At 39.9% G+C, this 22314-nt stretch overlaps 1 protein-coding gene across 2 annotated transcripts in view; it reads right to left on the bottom strand.

Annotated features, from left to right (window-relative positions):
* The window catches only part of LOC100408489 (collagen alpha-4(VI) chain), a 117525-nt gene that overhangs the window by 87914 nt on the left and 7297 nt on the right, over positions 1 to 22314 (bottom strand). For both annotated transcript variants that reach the window (XM_078354246.1, XM_002759688.7), the window contains 4 exons: positions 14106 to 14194; positions 10154 to 10756; positions 7308 to 7895; positions 5679 to 6284 (listed from right to left, as the gene is read on the bottom strand). In XM_078354246.1, coding sequence (XP_078210372.1) covers positions 5679 to 6284; positions 7308 to 7895; positions 10154 to 10756; positions 14106 to 14181 — 1873 coding nt within the window. In that variant the 5' untranslated portion in view covers positions 14182 to 14194. The remainder of the gene's footprint in view (positions 1 to 5678; positions 6285 to 7307; positions 7896 to 10153; positions 10757 to 14105; positions 14195 to 22314) is intronic.

A 22314-nucleotide genomic window follows, 5' to 3' on the forward strand; every position in this document is an offset into this window, starting at 1 on the left:
AAAACAGCCACTTAGCATCAAAATGGCAGTATCAAATTCACACATAACAATATTAACCCTAAATGTAAATGGACTAAATGCACCAATCAAAAGACACAGACTGGCAAATTGGATAAAAATCCAAAACCCATCAGTGTGCTGTATCCAGGAAACCCATCTCACATGCAAGGATACACAAGGACTCAAAATAAAGGGATGGAGGAAGATTTACCAAGCAAATGGAGAGCAAAAAAAAGCAGGAGTTGCAATTCTCATCTCTGATAAAATAGACTTTAAAGCAACAAAGATCAAAAGAGACAAAGAAGGCCATTACATAATGGTAAAAGGATCGATAAAACAAGAAGAGCTAACGATCCTAAACATATATGGACCCAATGCAGGAGCACCCAGATACATAAGGCAAGTTCTTAATGACTTACAAAGAGACTTAGACTCCCACACAATAATAGTGGGAGACTTTAACACTCCACTGTCAATATTAGACAGATCAACCAGACAGAAAATCAACAAGGATATCCAGGGCTTGAACTCAGACCTGGAGCAAGCAAACCTGATAGACATTTACAGAACTCTCCACCCCAAATCCACAGAATATACATTCTTCTCAGCACCACATCACACCTACTCTAAAATTGACCACATAATTGGAAGTAAAGCACTGCTCAACAAATGCAAAACAACTGAAATCATAACAAACAGCCTCTCAGACCATAGTGCAATCAAGTTAGAACTCAGAATACAGAAACCGACCCAGAACCGCACAGCTTCATGGAAACTGAACAACTGGCTCTTGAATGTTGACTGGGTAAACAACGAAATGAAGGCAGAAATAAAGAAGTTCTTCGAAGCCAATGAGAACAAAGACACAACATGCCAGAACCTCTGGGACACATTTAAAGCAGTCTCTAGAGGAAAGTATATAGCAATAAGTGCCCATATGAGGAGAATGGAGAGATCCAAAATTGACACCCTATCGTCAAAATTGAAAGAGCTAGAGGAGCAAGATCAAAAAAACTCAAAACCCAGAAGAAGACAAGAAATAACTAAGATCAGAGCTGAACTGAAGGAGATTGAGACACGAAAAACCCTTCAAAAAATCAATAAATCCAAGAGCTGGTTTTTTGAAAAGATCAACAAAATAGAAAGACCACTAGCCAGATTGATTAAAAAGAAAAGAGAGAACAACCAAATAGATGCAATAAAAAATGATAAAGGGGAAATCACCACAGATTCCACAGAAATTCAAACCATCATCAGAGAATATTACAAACAACTCTATGCACATAAACTAGTAAACCTGGAAGAAATGGATAAATTCCTGGACTCCTGTGTCCTCCCAAGCCTAAACCAGGAGGAAGCTGAAACTATGAATAGACCAATAACAAGGTCAGAAGTCGAGGCAGCAATTAAGAGCCTACCACACAAAAAAAGCCCAGGTCCAGACGGGTTCACAGCCGAATTCTACCAGACACACAAAGAGGAGCTGGTACCATTCCTTCTAAAACTATTTCAAACAATCCAAAAAGAGGGAATACTTCCCAAATTATTTTACGAGACCAACATCATTCTGATACCAAAACCTGGCAGAGACCCAACAAGAAAAGAAAACTTCAGGCCAATATCCATGATGAACATAGATGCAAAAATCTTCAATAAAATATTGGCAAGCCGAATGCAACAGCAAATCAAAAAACTTATTCACCATGATCAAGTAGGATTGATCCCGGGGATGCAAGGCTGGTTCAACATACGCAAGTCTATAAACGTAATTCACCACATAAACAGAACCAAAAACAAAAACCACATGATTATCTCAATTGATGCAGAGAAGGCAGTTGACAAAATTCAACAGCCCTTTATGCTAAAAACCCTCAATAAACTCGGTAACGATGGAACGTATCTCAAAGTAATAAAAGCTATTTATGACAAACCAACAGCCAATATCATACTGAATGGGCAAAAACTGGAAGCATTCCCTTTGAAATCCGGCACTAGACAAGGATGCCCTCTTTCACCACTCCTATTCAATATAGTTCTGGAAGTTCTAGCCAGAGCAATCAGGCAAGAAAAAGAAATAAAGGGTATTCAAATAGTAAAGGGGGAAGCCAAATTGTCTCTATTTGCAGACGACATGATAGTATACCTAGAAGACCCCATCACCTCAGCCCAAAAACTCCTGAAACTGATAAGCAACTTCAGCAAAGTCTCAGGATATAAAATCAATGTGCAAAAATCACAAGCATTCCTATACACCAATAACAGACTTAAAGAAAGCCAAATCAAGAACGAACTGCCATTCACAATTGCTACAAAAAGAATAAAATACCTTGGAATACAACTCACAAGGAACGTAAGGGACCTCTTCAAGGAGAACTACAAACCACTGCTCAACGAAATCAGAGAGGACACAAACAGATGGAGAAACATTCCATGTTCATGGTTAGGAAGAATTAACATCGTGAAAATGGCTATACTGCCCAAAGTAATTTACAGAATCAATGCTATCCCCATCAAGCTACCATTGACTTTCTTCACAGAACTGGAAAAAACCACCATGAACTTCATATGGAACCAAAAGAGAGCCCGCATAGCCAAGTCAAAAAGAACACAGCGGGGGGCATCACACTACCGGATTTCAAACTGTACTACAAGGCTACAGTAATCAAAACAGCATGGTACTGGTACCAAAACAGAGATATAGACCAATGGAACAAAACAGAGGCACCGGAGGCAACACAACATATCTACAACCATACAATCTTTGATAAACCTGACAAAAACAAGCAATGGGGAAAGGATTCCCTGTTTAACAAATGGTGTTGGGAAAACTGGCTAGCCATGTGCAGAAAGCAGAAACTGGACCCCTTCCTGACACCTTACACTAAAATTAACCCCAGATGGATTAAAGACTTAAACATAAGACCTGGCACCATAAAAACCCTAGAAGGAAATCTAGGCAAAACTATCCAGGATATAGGAGTAGGCAAGGACTTCATGAACAAAACACCAAAAGCATTGGCAACAAAAGCCAAAATAGACAAATGGGACCTAATGAAACTCCACAGCTTCTGCACGGCAAAAGAAACAGTCACTAGAGTGGATCGGCAACCAACAGAATGGGAAAAAATGTTTGCAGTTTACCCATCTGACAAAGGGCTGATATCCAGAATTTACAAAGAACTCAAACGGATTTACAGGAAAAAAACAAACAAGCCCATTCAAAAGTGGGCAAAGGATAGGAACAGACACTTTACGAAAGAAGACATATATGAGGCCAACAATCATATGAAAAAATGCTCATCGTCACTGGTCATCAGAGTGATGCAAATCAAAACCACATTGAGATACCATCTCACGCCAGTTAGAATGGCGATCATTAAAAAATCTGGAGACAACAGATGCTGGAGAGGATGTGGAGAAATAGGAACACTTTTACACTGTTGGTGGGAGTGTAAATTAGTTCAACCATTGTGGAAGACAGTGTGGCGATTCCTCAAGGCCTTAGAAATAGAAATTCCATTTGACCCAGCAATCCCATTACTGGGTATATATCCAAAAGACTATAAATCGTTCTACTACAAGGACACATGTACACGAATGTTCATTGCAGCACTGTTTACAATAGCAAAGACCCGGAATCAACCAAAATGCCCATTGATAATAGACTGGATTGGAAAAATGTGGCACATATACACCATGGAATATTATGCAGCAATCAGAAATGATGAGTTTGTGTCATTTGTAGGGACATGGATGAATCTGGAGAACGTCATCCTCAGCAAACTGACACAAGAACAGAAAATGAAACACCGCGTATTCTCACTCATAGGCGGGTGATGAAAAATGAGAACACATGGACACAGAAAGGGGAGTACTAAACACTGGGGTCTATTGGGGGGGAAAGGGGAGGGCCAGTGGGAGGGGGAGGTGGGGAGGGATAGCCTGGGGAGAAATGCCAAATGTGGGTGAAGGGGAGAAGGAAAGAAAAGCACACTGCCATGTGTGTTCCTACGCAACTGTCTTGCATGCTCTGCTCATGTACCCCAAAACCTAAAATCCAATAAAAAATTTAAAAAAAATAAATAAATAAAACTGCCTACCAATTACTTCTAGTGCCTTTGGGATCCTGTAGTCAGGGTCTAACCTACCTAACCCAATCTCATCTCTCACTATTTCTGTACTCTCCACTGATCCACATTGGAATCAGTTTTTAAATTTTCTTCCACATTCATCCAGACCATTCCCATTTCCACACCCATATCAGGAGTGTAGACCCCTTACCTGGCCCTTCCCCTTGCCCAGAGTACCCTCCTCCTTCTCCTATATATTAAAACAATACCTATTACTGCGGGACCAGCACAATTCCTTCCAGGCCACATCCTCCAGTGTGCCCTTTTTTTGTACCATCTACCTCTGCTTAATGTAGCATCTCCAAAAAGTGCTTCTTAATTCCTTATTACCTCTGCTTGGATTTTCCTCTTCTTGTCACATATGTGTTTGTCTTCTTCCCGCCCATAAAATTCCAAGGAGCCCCAAGCTCTAGGGGGTCTGGCAAAGGTGTGACAATTCAGAGAAAGGAAAAACCGGCCACTTCTAGTTGTGGGACTCAAAGGATGCTTCGTGAAGAGGGTAACTTAAGAACTGAAGGGTAAGTTTTGACTGTGGGCATCACAGGCTGATATTACGGTGTATTCAAGACAGAGACAGAGATGGAAATGCATAGTATATACACAGCAAATGATGAGTAGTTAAGCTTGGATGGTGAATAGAATGTGTACAAAGACCTAGCAGAGATAAGGCTCAGTGGTTCTCAGCCAACAGTATCTATCTCCCTGGGACATTTTGGAAATGTATGGGGATGTTTTGGATTACCATAATGATTCAGGGATGCTACTGGCAGAAACTAGGGATGTTAAACCTCTGACAATGCCCAGGACAATTCTACACTATGAATAGTCCTCCCCAAAATGCCAGTAGTATCTCCCTTGAGTGTCTTGGATGCCAACATAAGGAAGTACTTATTTAATCTTTGGGGAGAAGCCTGAGTGCTATGGTAATTTAGATTCTTACTCAGAAATATTATCTCCTTACTCCTTATTTCCATGGGAAGATAAACTTTTCTACTCTGTTGATGTCAGCATAGCTATATGACTTGCTTGAGCCAATGAAATGTTAGCAGATGATGCAGCCGAGGTTTGAGAAATGCTTAGGCAATTGGTTTTCCCTCTGGTACCTCTTCAATTACCATGAGAAGAATATGCCCTGACTAGCCTGCTGATCCCAGGAATAAGATGAGAGATATGTGGAGCAGAGCCAAACCTAGATCAACCAACAACCAGCCAAATCCCAAATCTGTGAATGAGCTCAGACAATATCAGCAAAGCCATTTGTTTGGGCCCAGCCAAGATCAGCTGTTTGTCAACTGATCTATGAAAATAAACAATTCTTTTCAGCCACTGGCTTTTCACACAGTTTGTTATGCAGAAGCATTGTGACCATAGTTAACTAACACAAGATTGTGTCTGAGGCATCCCACGCTTCCCACTGTCTCCTGTCTGCCAGTGCTTGTGCCCCAGCACTGAGGAATCCAGGATACCCGCCTTCTCTGCTATTTCCCCAGACTTTCCTTTTACACTGAGATCTCCTAGTGGCTCACATATCCTAGGACCAAGCCTTACCTCCTACAGCCTCCTTGTTGGCTGTATTCCTGTGCTCTCGCTGTCCAGTCCCTTGGATCACCACATTCATATCTTCCACCACGTGTCTGACTCTATCTTCTCTCTGTATATCATACACAAGGTCTGGGGACCCCATCCATTCCAGTTCTCTCCTGTCAAAGTCCTGCACACCAACAGACATAACTTTCACGCCTTTCTCCCTTAGTCTCTGTGCAGCATCCTGGACTTCATCCTTAGATTTGCCTGAGGTAATGACCACTGCATACTGGGGAATGCCCTGGAGAAACCGGCTTCCTGCTTCCTCCTGGAAGAAGGTCTGAAGAAGGTATTGCAGTGCCTTGCCTGTCCTCCTGGAGCCACCCAGGGGCACAAAACGCTCATGAATATGAGCTATCATCTCATTCTGGGTTTTGTAGGTATTGAGCAAAAACTCAATGTGACTTTGATCACCATACTGAGCCAGCCCAATCTGATACTTGTCCCTGCCAACCTCCAACATGCCAACCACTCTGGAGAGGAAATTCTGCATCCACTGGAAACTGGTCCGTGATGTGTCCTGTGAGGTGTCAGCAAGAAGGACCACGTCTGCATAAGCTTTGATGAATTCTGGAAGTAAAGAGAAAGGGAGACCAGAGGGGCAGAAAAAGACACAAAAGGGAAGGTAAATCAAACCAAACTCTCATGAAAATTGAATGTAAGGATGGTTTTTTTGTGCCCAATGTGGGAGGTAGAGATAACATATTTATACAACTCTCTATATATTGTACTTCCCTTCCTCTATGTGGGACTCGATCACAAGGCTCTTCCTCTCTTATAGACTGCTGCCTTCTTCTCTGTTTAATTACACTAATGTACTTTTCAACTATTCTTCTTCAACCAATAGAGAAGGCAAGGGAAGTTAACTGTGACTGAGGACACACTTTGTGCTAGAGCTTTTTTTTTTGAAACCGAGTCTCACTCTGTTGCCCAGGCTAGAGTGCAATGGTGCAATCTCGGGTCACTACAACTTCAGCTCACTACAACCTCTGCCACCTGGACTGAGGCGATTCTTCTGCCTCAGCCTCCCAAATAGCTAGAATTATAGGCATGTGCCACCATGCCAGCTAATTTTTGTATTTTTAGTAGAAAAGGGGTTTCATCATGTTGACCAGACTAGTCTCGAACTCCTGATCTCAAGTGATCCACCCACCTTGGCCTCCCAAACTGCTGGTATTACAGGCATCAGCCACCACACCTAGCCAAAGCTTTTTATACACTCTGACTTAATCTTCATAAACCATTCTTCTGGACAAGTATTATTTTCATCATGCAGATGAGAAAATTGAAGTGAAAAAGTGAAGTCCCTTGTCCCTGCTCACATAACTAGAAAGTGGAAAAGACAGGATTAAAAAACAGGTCTTCTGGCTTTCAAAACACATGCTGTTTCCTTTGAACAACATGTCAAGATGTTCCTTTCTACCCACAAGAATTCCATCCAGCCTTCAAACCCTTCCCCTAGGAAGTCTCCCCAGGTTCCCCAGTGACGCTGGGCATTCCTTCTCCTTGCCCTCCCATACACTCAGCGTATTCTGGCTTACACCATAGTCAGCTGACACGGTTAGAATCTTAGGTTCTAACACAGCTTCTTACCTTTTATCTTACCCTCCACTGCTGAGCAGAGAGTCTGAAGAATACTTCCTGAAAAATCCTGCAGGATGTTGAAGTTTTCGATGTTGAAGAGAAACTTCTCAAATGGCTCACTGGCTATTTTTTGCAACTCTTGGACATCCTGGACATTGATCCCTACCACATACACAACAATTCCATCTTCTTTCAACTGGTCAGCCGCCTCCTGGACCTCATCGTTTGACTCCCCATCTGTCACCAGGATAACTATCTGAGGAACTCTGTCCTTAGCCCGACTGCCAGACCCCTCAGTCAAATAGCTGGTCCTGATAAACTCCAGGGCATTCCCTGTGTTTGTGCCTCCTGTGCGGTATGGCAGATTCTGGATCTGCTCCAAGACCATGCTCTTCAGAGGGTGCTGGTTCAGCTGGAAGGCTGGGTAGATGTCGTCATTATACTGGGCAAGTCCCACTCGGACACGGTCACTGCTGACGTCAAGCCCCGAGACAACGGAGTAAAGAAAGTTCTTGACTTTTTGGAAGTTCTGGGGTCCAATGCTAGTTGAACTGTCTACTAGAAACACAACGTCTGCCACAGCTCCTTCTCTGCAAGCTACGAGAGAGGCAGCAATAGAGATGTAATTACTGAGTCTTCACACAAAATGCTTTGAACCATTGAACCAATGGTTTAAACTGTTTGGAACCAATGTGTAAAAGAAGAATAACGCACAAAAGAAAAGTAACCAATGCATAAAAGAAGAATCATGAATAAAAGAAAAGTAACCACTATACTCAGTGGTCCTCAGACACTACCCTCACCCCAAGTGGCAGTGTGCTCAGAGCATAACATTAACATCCCCCTGTACCTTTGCTTCTCTCTGCTGCAACACCTTCTGAGATTTCAGACCTGCTCTACTGCTACTTCCAACCTTGAAATCCACTTACACAATCCCTTACATTTTCTTAACAAGAAAAGCACTTCTGTAAATTAAGCGACATGCTAAGAAAGGGAATGTATTCTTTTCCGTCAGAAAAAGCCATCAGCCTCCTATCTTTTGACAAAGAAACATCGTATCTAGGAGTGTGCTGGCACCAGCAGGTCAGAAAGTTGGAATATATTCCGTGTTCCTTGACACATCTTACTGCAACTCTGTCATTTAATGGCTTCTCACTCACCTCTTTGAGACTTAATTTTCTCCTCTGCAGCCCTGGCATCTTTACACCAACCCTCATACTCTCACACGGTTGTTTGGAGGATAAAAATAAGATAATCTACTGTAGCAGACAATGTCATGCTCTGCTCAGTCCTTTCGAATTTCTTTTTTAGCATGCTATGCACTGCTCTTTGGAAAACTTCCCTCCAGCTAGTGAAGCTACTTATCTCACAATATTTAAAAGCCCAGATCCTTGGTTGGCCCAGATCCCAGCTCAAGACAACTTTGAGGCATAATGTACACCAAGTTCCCCTGTAGGATCAGGCTGAAACCCTTTACAGAATTTTTACCTGAAATCATGCCCTTCCTTACTTTTCTCTACTTCTCTGTCCTGAATACCCCACATCCTTACTGACCATCCCCCCAGGAGCTCTTCCTTAGCAAATCAAACATACCCAAATTCTTGTTTCAGGCTCTGCTCCCCAGGAATACAACTTAACACCCCTGCTCTAGTGAAATAAGTCTGCTCTAAAAGATCTGAGACCAAGTCCCTAGTTCTGTCATCCACTCGTGCTACCTTTGGCTTCAGTTTTCTCATCTGAAAAATGCAAGCAATAATACTAATTACCCTATGTATTTAACAAAGTTGAAATGATCAGTCAGATGAGCAATATAAATCAGCTTTGAAAACTATACAACACCAGGCAAACAGTATCAATTATTACTACGCTTATAAAATCTCTTTGTAAACCTTGAAGTGCTGTGCAAAATGAATCTCTATAATATTTATTTCCCCATACAAATGCAATATTACCACCACGCACCTGCTGCATCAATGAGTCAAAAGTTTTAGCACTTCTTCCAATTAACTTACCCTGTACAGAAATACCAAAGCCATGAATAAATTATTAAGAGTCTATCCTCTTGTGGGTTTTGATGGAGCCCACAAGCATTCTTCTTTCTCTACTCAAAGTTGCATGCTTTATTACGGAGTTTAGTAATTCATTGACAAAGAATTTTCATCATTTTAAAATTCAAAATGCCCTATCACCAATAGAAGCACAAAGTGGATGACAGATATATCATCATCACAGGTTATAACCATTAATAACAGGTAATGCTTATGAGCACCCGTGGTTGGCCACGCACTTTACTTGCGCAATTTTGTTTAATGCTTTTAACAACTCTCTGAAGCAAGTACTATCATCCTAGGAAGAAAATTTCAGAGAGGTAAAGTAACTTGACTAAGATGAACATTTCTTTACTTTCTGAGATTTTAACACAGGTCTTTATTTTCCTTAAATTCAACATCTTGACCAGTATATTAAACCAATAGGCTTGCAGTTAAATCAGCAAACATCCTAGGGGAACTACTGTCCCTCTCCCTTCCCCTGTCCTTTAACCAAGTGACATGGGTGAGTTAACCTAAGAATAATAATGTCATTCTAAAAACAGATAAATCTTCATTCAAAACTGGACGTATATTACATCAGTATATAGAACCAGCATAAGGGCCACGGGATTTATAAAAAGAGCTGATGAGGCTTTGGTCAGAGATTGAAAAGGAGCATAGGGATGGCTTCATGAGATTTTGATTTTAAAATTAAGACATGCGCACATATGAAAAATAAGAAGGACAAGCGGAGAGAGGAATAAGAGATCAAGCTTTGAGTTTCATGACTTCCAGAACAGAAATTTTTTTAAAAGGCCTTTGTACCTGGAGAGATGTGGTCAACACGTGAAGCTGCCTTTGCCAAGGTATCGCAGAGCTCCTGCCGCAGCTTCTGGGCGAGACTGCTCAGACCAGAGAGGCTGGGAACAAAGGAGGTAAAGTTCTCCTGGGGGCTACTGGCAATTTCCCTGAGCTCTGCCCAAACTGCATCTTTGACACCAACAGCATAAACCAGGATGCCTGCCCGCCTCAATGCCTCCCCGGGTCCGTGGACGTGGTCCTCAGCTGGCCCACTGCTCATCACCACGGCGATCTGAGGTACCCCTTGGCTTGCCCGGCTCCCTGCTGCTTCCTGGAAGTGATGATCTAGAATGAACTGCAGGGCCAGGCCCATCTTCTTGCCCCCAGGCTTAAATTGAAATTGCCGAATGTGTCTCAATACATCATTCTTGCGGTGGTAGGTGGAAAGCAAGAACTCTGAATGGGGCACATCGCTGTACTGGGCCAGACCCACACGGATGGTCTTGCTGCTGACATTGAAGCTGTTTACCAGAATATACAAGAAGTTCCGCACACTGCGTGTATGTTGGGAGTTGATGCTCGTGTCCACCAGAAACACAACATCTCCCAGAGAGGCCTCCCTGCAGACTGGGAAAGAGAGTCACTTTCAAATAAGACATCACAAATGACAGCTACTGGCTGGAATCCCATCTCTCCTGACTCAGTGCCTTTACTCCCCACAGATCTGCCTCACAGCTGTCCTATGGTAGTCAATATATATGACACGCCATCATCTTCCCTTGTCTTCCTATGGCTACCATCTTCCCTTGCTCACCTGCCACTCTGTTCCATTCTAATCGACACTTGGCCCTTCAATTCGATCACCCACCCTGCTCTCCACTCATCCCTTGACCTAAATAAAAGAACCCAGCTTTCTACCAGCAGTGAATGCTGTCAGTACCCACCTAGATCGCCTTTACTGGTTGGCACACCTATCCCCCAGCTGCTTCAAGTGCGACCTGTAACTTTCTCCAGGGTCTTAACCTTGGCTGAAGGGAGTGGCCTCAACTGGAGACACCTGGGAAGTTACAGCACTACCACCACCCTGGGTGGCCAGTGACTAATCAACATGGAGGTACAAACACCTGGCCCACTTGTCTTACGTGAAAAACTCTGCAGTGTTATTTACACTCCATCACCTCTCATGACTCAGGCCAAGGCTTGACTTTACCTATCGTCTTCATCCCCTACCCTAACCCACTTCTCTTACTCCCTTACAGATATTTTTTCCTAAAGAATACTTTCTCAAAATAATGCACTCAAATCCCTGTCCCAGATTCTGCTTCCAGGGAATCTGACCTAAGACCTCAGCCTTCCAGCTTTGACTTCTGTACTCACTAGCCACCACCAGCCCCTTTTAGTTTGATCCTTGGCATTCGTATAGGTGTGGTTCACATTTGTCTTTTTGGCTCCCTGAACTCAACCTGCACTATGCAGCTACTTCTCCCCAACCCCACCTACAAGCCTGGAAACCACCATCTCAACAGTGACCAGGCTCATTTGTACCCGACCTGGGCCCATCCTGGCCTCCAGCATGGAAGAGATCAGACACCAAGTGGCTGCAGGACTCGAGCAAATTTCTAACCCTCTGTCTCTCAAATTGAGTCTCTCTAGACTAAAGAGTTGACCAGATGCCCTGGTCTCTTCCAACTCAAACTTTGCTTTTCTGTGATAATACATACAATGTGGAATAAGTACAGGACATGTGTAGATACAAAGAAGAGGTGATTATGATCGATCTACTTGTCAGCAATCACGATTTCTCCCCACTCCCATACCTCCTGCTTTGACTAACTCTGATGGTGGGAGGAGAATATAAATTACTAATGAGAATACAAACAAAAGCAGGAACCAGCTGAAAAATGGCTTTAGTTCAAAGTAGCTGAAAAGCCAAAAAAAAATGATTATCCCACATTGGTTAAAAGTGTCTTGCCCTTGGTTTTGTGCCAGGAGGGTTAAAATACTTGAGACAAGTGGGCCAGGTGTTTGTACCTGCACTGTCTCTGCAGCCTCATCTCTCTGCTGTTCCTTCCCAGCCTGGCCCTGCACTATCCAGCAGCCTCAGCTCTCTGCCCTCCCTCAGCCTCAGCTCTCTGCCCTTTGCTCTCAGTTCCAGGCTCCCGAGGGCAATGTCTCCAACTTTCCATGTTCTTACTTGCCACTGGACTTTAATACTCTTTCTTCTCTCGAAGTTTCTCTGTCTATCTATCTATCTTTTGGTAAATTCTCATAGGATCATGTTCCTTTGTCTTTGTTTATAATGTAACATTCATCATTATGCTTATTTAATTAATGGCAATTTCCCCAACTAGACTGTGAGGTCCATGAGAACAGATAACCACATATTTTGTTTGTTTTTTCACTACATAAGTAGCTAGTATAGAATAGATACCCAAAAATATTGAGGAAGAAAAGAAGAGAGGAAAAGGGAAGAAGGAAAGAGACAGCACTTATAAGGATGGAAATCTTGAACATTAATGAAAACAAATAATGGAATTTAAATTTTAGTGCTAGAAATAATTATATGAGACTGTAGCTGCTAGATGTGTGGCAATTGAGCACTTGAAGTGTAGTTAGCATAACAGAAACTGAACTTTACATTTTACTGAATTTTGGTTTACTTTAGAGAGTCACATGCAGCTAGTGGCCACTGTATTGGACAGCACAAGCATAAAAGAAGGAATCCAATTCAGTCATCTCACAGAGAAGGATAATAAGACCTGGAAAGGCAAAGTAACTCATGTAAATCCATTCAAAGAGCCAGAATTAAGACCCAGGTCTCCTGATATCTAGTCTATACCCTGAACTGCCATGAAGATTAAATGAGAAATCCGTATTACAGAAAGGCAAAGACCAAGTGAGAGTCTGGACAGAGAGGACTTGGGGAGGTTGGTATAATGCAGGAGCACTTAATCCACCTGTCACTTCTGGAGTCCTGGGTTCCGCTCTCAGAAGTTTGCATGACCTTGGTCATAAAGCCAAGTGGAACCTGCCCATGGAAAAGGCAGACAATAAATGAACTTCAGGTCCTTTAAGCTTTATTTCCCTTTGGCCCTCCAAAATGCAGTCTTATTGGGAGGAGAGAATTCAATGACTGTTACAGGAATGGCTGACTGGCTTGTCACAACCCTTAACATCTCTTTCAAGGGTGATCAAATGCAAACCAGGAAGTGTTTCCCTGACCTTTCAAATCAGAAGAAACCATACAGCTGTAGAATATCTTTCAGGCAAGTAAATGTCAGTTTCATCACATGCAACTTGAGAGATGTATTGCATTTTCATAGACTGTCACTTTCTTAACCCCTCCACTAGTTCTTTGTAGTTTTAGGAGGTGTTTGAATTATGAAAAGACTGTCACAGCTTCTGTTCACAAGTGAAGGGAGCCAGAGCTAAAAGGAAAACTGAGAGAGCTTCATCGGGTTTTTTTCCACAACAAATAATAGCCTCTGTAATTATATTTGAATATTTAAACCTCAATATTGTCTCACTGGGACTTCATGCTACTCAAACAATCTTCTCCTGATGAGACTTTCATCTTGAAAGTCCCAACAATCCATTAAAATAACTGCAAAAAATTGCAGATGTGTCACTAGCACTCAGTGAAGCAATCGGTCTTGTGATGATAATTACCCCTCAGAACAGCTCTGCCAAAGACAAAAGGCAGAATGCAGAAGAGGCTCCTGTTTACAAAAGCGTTTGAGAACCTAGTAATACACTTCAGAGTTTGGAACTTTTTAATATCTATTTTTTGCTGTCATTTGGGGTTAAGTACTGAAAAAACAAGTGCCCACCATTCACTATAAGCTCCCAGATATTGACTAAATTCTCCCTCAATGAATTGATTCCCTCTTATTAAGTATGAAGCTTCTGTAATATTTCCTTCTAAGATGGTCACTACCACTAGACGGTTTTCGGCTTAAAGAATCTCATGTATTACCGATCCTCTGTGACTTGATGATGCCAAAACTGGCTTCAAGGAGGATGATCCCCCAAAATGTCTTCCACACTTCCATTCTAGATGTGGACCTAGAGAAAAAAAAAAAAGAAACCTTGTAATTTAAAAATGTGCTTTCATGCCCTTAAAATGTGTCCATCACATTGAATATAAATTATACCTCATAAAGTTGATTTTTTTAAAAAGCATAGGATGTCTTTCCCCACATGTTGCCACATTGTTTCACTTGTGCAAGGAAAATGGCCTTGCTGAGCCAACTCTGGAAGAATTTTGTCAACACCCAGAGTGTACACCTCAGAGTTCACTATTTAAAGTTGTCCAGATGTGGCTATCAAAGGAGAACGCATACAGGGCATGGCATAGAACTTCCATTTCACCCACGGCATTCGTTTGGTGGGTCATAAACATTTCTGAATGATTTTGTTTATATATTTATATAAGAGTGGGACGACCTGATAAACATTTGTGGCATGCTAAAATATGCAGATATCTCAGAAGCACATCTGCCTGGTCAAATCAGCCTAGTCTGAAAATGTCTCATACATCCTAAAAAAATAAATAAATAATAAATAAAGCAGAACATCAGACCTCCCTCCCCAAAGCTTAAAACCATTTACAAAGGGATCCATGGAAATTGTCTACTCTCAATTCCATTTCTATTTTTTTACTCTAAGAAAGACCATTTCTTTAAAAATAAGAACATATTAATCCCATTGAATGAGAGGTTCCAAGTGGAACAAGAAACACATCATCTTTATATTCTTAGCCAGCCTAGCTCACAGCTGTCTTCAGCAGAATGTATGTGGTTAAAAAGCAAGGACTCTTGGAGATACACTGCCTGGGCTTCACTCTCGATCCACTACTTAATAGTGGATCTTAGGTAAACTGCTTCACTTTTCTGTGCCTTGGTTTCCCCATTTATAAAATAGGGGCAATAATAGCACCTACCTTATAGTGTTATCAGGATAGAGTTTGTTATTGTAAAATACTTTACCCATTCTTGGCACATAGAAAGCACTCTTGAGGTGTTTTTTAAATAAAATAAACCTTCTTGGAGCCCCAATATGTAAAAGTTAAAAAGGACTCCTCCATGTCTTTGCTATTGTGAATAGTTAAAGCACATTCTTAAACAAACCAAAGAGTTTAAGCAAGAATCTCTACCATGTCTAAATCACTTTCCAATCTTGGGTTCTTTAAATAGAATATTGTATGGAAGTGATCATCACAACACCCAGAAATAGCAGACACCCAATAGCTGCGTTTCTCTTTTCAGAAAGTGTTAAATGTAACCACCTAAAGTCCCTAAAAACACATATCTACTGTTCATGCTCAACTTACTCCTTAAGAGAGATTCAAAAATCTGAGATAACCACATTTATTTTATTTCCTTTATTATTTACACCAACACAAAATACTGGGAGAAGTCTCGACTTTAAAGGAAGCCTCTTGATTCTGGTTTGAGCTTGGCTATTTGCTCTGCAGACTTGATCAATTACATTCACCTTTCAGGCTTTATGTGATGAGTCTAGAGGGCTTAGTGCTGATTTGAGCCAACTACTATATTGGCCACTATATTACCAACATTTCCCAGGGAATTAGTCCAGTGTTTTTCCAGTAAATAGATGTGCCATAACTAGATTCCTCTGTTCCTCCGTTTCTACATAACCTCCCACTAGTGCCTCCTCCAGGAGGTGTATAAGCAATTCAAGGAAAGATACTTTAAGACTTTAGAGATCCTATCCGCCAAGAAATTTTACCCAAGGGTAAGAAAATTAATGCATGAATCATAAAGAATAGATTTCTCTAATGGATTAAGAACTGTATGAGGGTAAAGGGCTTGAGAGTCTGAAGGTGCAAAAAGTAATCCAAAATAAATTAATGCATCATCATCATCAGTGCAATAAAATATTACACTTCCAATTTGGAAACACTTTGGTTAATTTAGTGGAAAACTAAAATTTTTAAGTAAAAGTTTTATTATATAAAACCTAAATATAGAGATGTCTACATTTTCATTTTCCATCATGTCCCAATTATTACTATCCATGCAATTAGTCGTTAAAAAATAAGTATTTTTAGTTAATTATAAATAAAGCACTAGAGCTGTTTATGAAACTCTAGTGGGAAAGTCAAAATGATAAACATTTATAAACAGTTGTAAACATGCTACAGCTGTGCATGTCTGTGTTATATCAATGAAGAATCAATTATCTATGTATTAAGGACTTAACATCTACATGATATGTACTATTTCTCTAAGATTTTTATATCTGATTTAAGCTGCTGAAGAGATTTTGCATTTGAACACATGGGCTCCTCATGGAGGCAAGAAATAAAGCCATTAAATGAAATGCAATTAGATAGGGATAGCATAGAATATTGATTCTTTCTGGAAATAACTCCAACTCTAATAGTTCTGCAAGAGAAAAGATTTCTCTCACAAGTATATTCCTCAGATAGTTACTGAAACACTCTACTTTTTAAGATTCATTTATTCAGTTTAAAAATTACTTTGCAACTACCGGAGTAACAATTGACTCACGAGGAATCACCAGAGATTGCTAAAACCATTGGGTAAAAGTTTGTTAGGTAACAGAATATGAATACATTTCAAAGTATCTTCAGAAAAATTACTTATAAATTACAAAGGGCAAAAAAGTACCATTACAATGGAGAAGCTTGATGGACATGACTTAACCAAGTGAGCAATTACATCAATAATAATAGGATAAACCAACATCACGTAACTCCTGATGTTATGCATGAGAAAACTTAACATCGCTTCCATGGTATTTCTCCTTAAAATCTATGACCTAAATCTGATAATGAGAAAACAGTCACATTAACCAAAACTTGAGGATAGCCTAAAAAATAACTGGCCTGTGCTTCTCAAAAATATTCATGTCATGAAAAAAAAGCAAATGAATTGATTCAGATTACAGGAGTCCCAAGAGACATGACAAAGGCAATTCATGATCCAGATTTGGGGAAAAGGTGTTATAAAGGCCATTGAATGAGACAGTAGACAAAATGTTAATACGGGCTGAATATTATATAATAACACTGTATCAATGTCATGGCGAAACCCCATTTCTACAAAAAAAAAATACAAAAAATTTTAGCTGGGCGTGATGGTGCACGCCTGTAGACCCAGGTACTCAGGAGACTGAGGTGGAAGAGTTGCTTCAGCCCAGGAGGTTGAGGCTGCAGTGATCATGGCACTGCACTCCAGCCTGGGCAACAGAGTGAGACCCTCTCTCAAAAAAAAAAACAATACTGTATCAATGTTAAATTTGATTACTTTGATTATTGTATTGTAGTCATGTAAGAGAATGTCCTTCTTATTTAAAAATACACACTGATGCATTGTGGAGCAAAGGGCCTTACTATCAGCAACTTACCCTCAAATGCTCAGCAAAATTACAGTCATTCCTAGAGAAAGGAATAAAGCATTGCAATATATTTGCAACTTTTTACTGAGTGTTTATTGTTTGCCAGACAAAAAAAGTCAGGTGCTAGAAATAACAGATTAAAAGAAACCACTCTTTTCCTCAGAGAACTAGTGGAGAGAGAGATGGATAAATTATAATATTGTGGGACAAGCAAAATAATATAGTAAGCTATACAAAGTGCTGAGGAACACAGTATATGAGCACCTCTCTTCACCTGGGTGAAGGGTTTATAGAGCTGATGATGCTGACGTGAAGACTTGAAGGATGAGTAGAAATTTGCAAGTGAGAATGTGAAGAAAGGGTTCCAGGAAGAACAGCATGTGCAAGGACGCTGGAGAGGTTCTAGACACCAAGTGGAGCCCGCCCACAGAGCTCAGGCAGGTTTAGGAGTGCTGGGGATGTGGGTAAGTCTTCATTGAGCTCATGCACCTATGCTATCCAAGCTCTTAAGGCTTGATAAGTCTCATGGAGATCTTTGTTTTTTCTTTTTTTTTTAATTGCATTTTAGGTTTTGGGGTACATGTGCAGAACATGCAAGATAGTTGCATAGGTTCAAAATGACTGAACTTAAAAGGTGGGATAGAAGAGGGGACCCGAGCAGAATTCCTCAGTCTTCAAAAATAAACCTCCTTAACTTCATTTAATTAAATGAGCAATGCTTTACATACCAGTCTCCTTCAATGTTTTTGTTATTCCTCTGTGGAATCCTCGACTATAAAATACGAAGATTTCGTCTCTAATGTCCTATGCCAGTGACTCTTAAACTTTAGTATTGCATCAGAGTTACCCAAAGAACTTATTAAAACCCAGTTTTCCGGACTCCACCTCCAGAGTTTCTGATTCAGTAGGTGTAGTATGAACCCTTAGAATCCGCAGGCTGAGCTGGCCTGAGGAACCATACTTCAGAAACCATTCTTAGGCCAGGCATGGTGGTTCATGACTATAATCCTAGTACTTTGGGAGCCCAAGGCAGGAGGAATGCCTGAGACCAGGAGCTGGAAACCAGCCTGAGCAAAATAAAGAGACGCTGTCTCTACAAAAAAAAATTTTTAAATTAGCCTGGTGTGGTGGTATATGCCTGTGGTCCCAGATTCTCAGGAGGCAAAGGTGGGAGAATTGATTGAGTCCAGAAGCTGAAGCTGCAGTGAGCCATGATCATGCCACTGCACTCCAGCCTGGGTGACAGAGAAGGAAGGGAAAGGAAAGGAAGAAAAGGGGAGGGGAGAGGAGAGGAGGGGAGGGGAGGGGAGAGGAGAGGAGGGGAGGGGAGGGGAGGGAGAGAGAGAGATATAGAAGGAAAGAGAGAGAGGGAAAGAAAAGAAAGAGAAAGAAAGAAGGAAGGAAGGAAGGAAGGAAGGAAGGAAGGAAGGAGAAAGGAAAGAGAAAGAGAGAGAAAGAGAAACAGGAAGGAAGGAAGGAAGGAAAAAGAAAGAAAGAAAGAAAGAAAGAAAAAGAAACAAGCAAACTAGTCTTCCATGCATTTAGCATGCAATGGCTCCTGCCTAGGCAGGTGTCTGCCCCACTTGCTTTCAATGGCCTCTTTAATTCCATATGGAAAAATCAAGTGTCTATTATCAAGTAAGTGAGGAAAGAGAAGAGGTTATTAATTTTAAAATGTTTTTTAAATGACTGAGGTAAGAAGAAGCTTCAAAATATTTGAATGAAATGCCCAATGCAAATATGTAAAATTAATTTAACACATTTTTTTCCATTTTTTTTCTACATAGTCACTGAAATCCAGAGCTGTGTTCTGTCTTTTCTTTTGGTTCATTTTAACAGGGTTATTACAAGAACTGGATTTTTGGCTTTCTTATGAGATAGTCTTGCAGTGTACCACATCTGGGCAGGAAGCTCCAGAAGGCAAACAATTGAGAAACATGAACAAATTCTTCTGTACACATCATGTTAAACTCTACATAACATGTCTGACAATAAAAGAAAACAGTAAAATTTAGCCTTAATTTATTGAATAAACATTAACATTTGCTTTCTGTGCTCATTCACAAATCTTAAGATGACTCAGATAAATCTATAACTTTGTTGTAAAATATTTGAGGGAGGCTATGTCAAACATTTCAATGACAATTAATGTGTCAGTAGGCCCAGAAAAAAAAAAAGAGATGCAGAATCTTGGAGCTTTCCTCCAGAGAAGGGTAGGATTACAATGCCACAGTTCAGCAGAGCTCTGTGCAAAGCAGTAAATGGGTATTGATGGCAATGACACTCCCATCAGCTGTGGTAATTAGGAGATTGGCATACAATTCATTTGTGAAGTGTTTAAAATTTTGGAACACTACACTAAGAAAATGAGAGAAAAGACCAAATAAATAAAATGAGAAATGAAAGTGGTGACATTACAAGAGATGCTTCAAAAATGAAAAAAAAATTTTAAGAAGCTATTATGAACAATTACATGGCAACAAATTGGATAACCTAGAGGAAATGAATAACTGCCTAGAAAAATACAACTTACCAAGATCGAATCAAGCAGAAATAGAAAACTTGAACAGATTTTTTCAATCAAGAGATTAAAGTAATTTAAAACTTTCCTAAAAAGAAAAGTCCAGAGCCAGATGGGTTCATGGTTGGTCTATCAGGCATTTAAAGAATTATTACCAATACTTCCTAAACTCTATCAAAAATAGAATTAAAGGGAATGCTTCCAAACATATTTTTATGAGGCCACTATCGCCTTAATATCTAACTCAAACAAAGACACCACAATTAAAAAAAGCTACAGGTGAATATCTCTGATGAAGATCGATGCAAAAATCCTTAATAAAATACTAGCAAACCAAATTCAACAACTCATCAAAAAGGTTATATATCATAACCAAGTGGAATTTATCCTTGGATGATTTAACATACACGAATCAAGTAGAATTTATCCTTGGATGATTTAATATACACAAATCAATCAATATTATCCATCACATTAACAGAACAAGAGATAATAACCACATGATCATCTTAACTGGCATTAAAAAAGGAGTTCAGTATCCTTTCCTGATTAAAAAAACTCTTAACAGTTTAGGTATAGAAGGAAAGTTCCTTAACAAAATAAAAATCATTTATGAAAAACCCACAGCTAACGTTATAATCAACAGGGAACAACTGAAAGCTTTTCCACTAACCTGGTACAAGGCAGGGGGCCTGCTCTCACCACTTTTATTCAACACAGTCCTGAAAGTACTGGCAAGAGCAATTCGCCAAGAAAAAGGAAAAATAGTCATCCAAATTGGAAAGAAAGAAGGAAAATTATTTCTACTTGCAGATGGCATGTCCCTATCAGTAGAGAACCCCAAAAATTTCACACGCACAAAAATGTTAGAACTAATATATAAACTCAGTAAAATTGATACAAAATCAGCCTGCAAAAATCAGTAGCATTTCTATATATAAAACTATGACCTACCTGAAAAAGAAATCAAGAAAACAATCTTATTTATAATTGCATCCCAGAAATAAAATACTTAAAAATCAATTTAACCAAGGAGGGCAAAGATTTGTACACTGAAAACTATAAAACATTACTGAAAGAAACTGAGAAAGGCACAAATAAAAAGCAAGATATCTAATGTTCACGGATTGGAAGATTAATATTGTTACCCATACTACTCAGAGCAATAAACAGATTGAACGCAATCCCTATAAAAATTCCAATTCACAGAAATAGAAAAAAAATCCTGAAATTCACATGGACTCACACACATAACAACAACAACAAAAAAGAATCAAATAGCCAAAGCAACACTAAGAAAGAAAAACAAAGTTGGAAGCATTATACTTCATGATTTAAAATGTATTACAACGTCAAAATAACCAAAACAGTATTGTACCAGCATAAAAACAGAAACATAGACCCATGGAACAGAATAGAGAGAACCCTATTTCTTTTTATTTCTAGTTATTAGAGAAATAAATCCAAACATAGAGGGTCAACTAATTTTCAACAAGGGTGCAAAGAGGATACTATGGGGAAAGAATAGTCTCTTTAATAAATGGTGCTAGGAAACGGTGTTTCTCCATATAAAAGAGTGAAATTGAACATTTATCTTACATTAAAATACACAAAAATCAACTCAAACTGGAAAAAAGCCTTGAATGTAAGACTGAAAACCATAAAACTCTTAGAAGAGAAGATGGAGGGAAGCTCTTTAACACTGGCTTTGACAGTAATTTTTTTGGATATCACACCAAAGGCTCAGGCTACAAAAGCAAAAATAAATAAATGGGAAAGACATCAAACCCAAAGCTTCTGCACAGCAAATGAAATGAATGCACAACGAAATGAAAAGGCAATCTACGAACTGGAAAAAATATTTGCAAAGCACATATCTGATAAGGGGTTAATATCCAAAATTTGTAAAGAACTCTTACCGCTCAATAGCAGAAAGATATTACACGGTGGTTTTTAAACAGGAAAAGGAACTGAACAGACATTTCTTCAAAGAAGACATAAATATGCCCAATGGATGTTTGAAAAGGTGCTCAACATCACTAATCATCAGGGAAATGCAAATTAAAACCACTATGAGACATTACCTCATGCCCATTAGTACGACTATTACCAAAAAGACGAGAAATAACAAATGTTGGTTAAAGTATGAAGAACAGAGTATCCTGGTACATTGTTGTTGGGAATGTAGACTGGAACAGCCTGCCTTAGTCTGTTTCCTCCTGCTTATAACAGAATACCTGAAACAAAGTAATTTATAAAGAAAAGAAATTGATTTCTT

This window comes from Callithrix jacchus, chromosome 17 (genome assembly GCF_049354715.1).
Source record: "Callithrix jacchus isolate 240 chromosome 17, calJac240_pri, whole genome shotgun sequence".
Taxonomy (NCBI): Eukaryota; Metazoa; Chordata; class Mammalia; order Primates; family Cebidae; genus Callithrix; species Callithrix jacchus.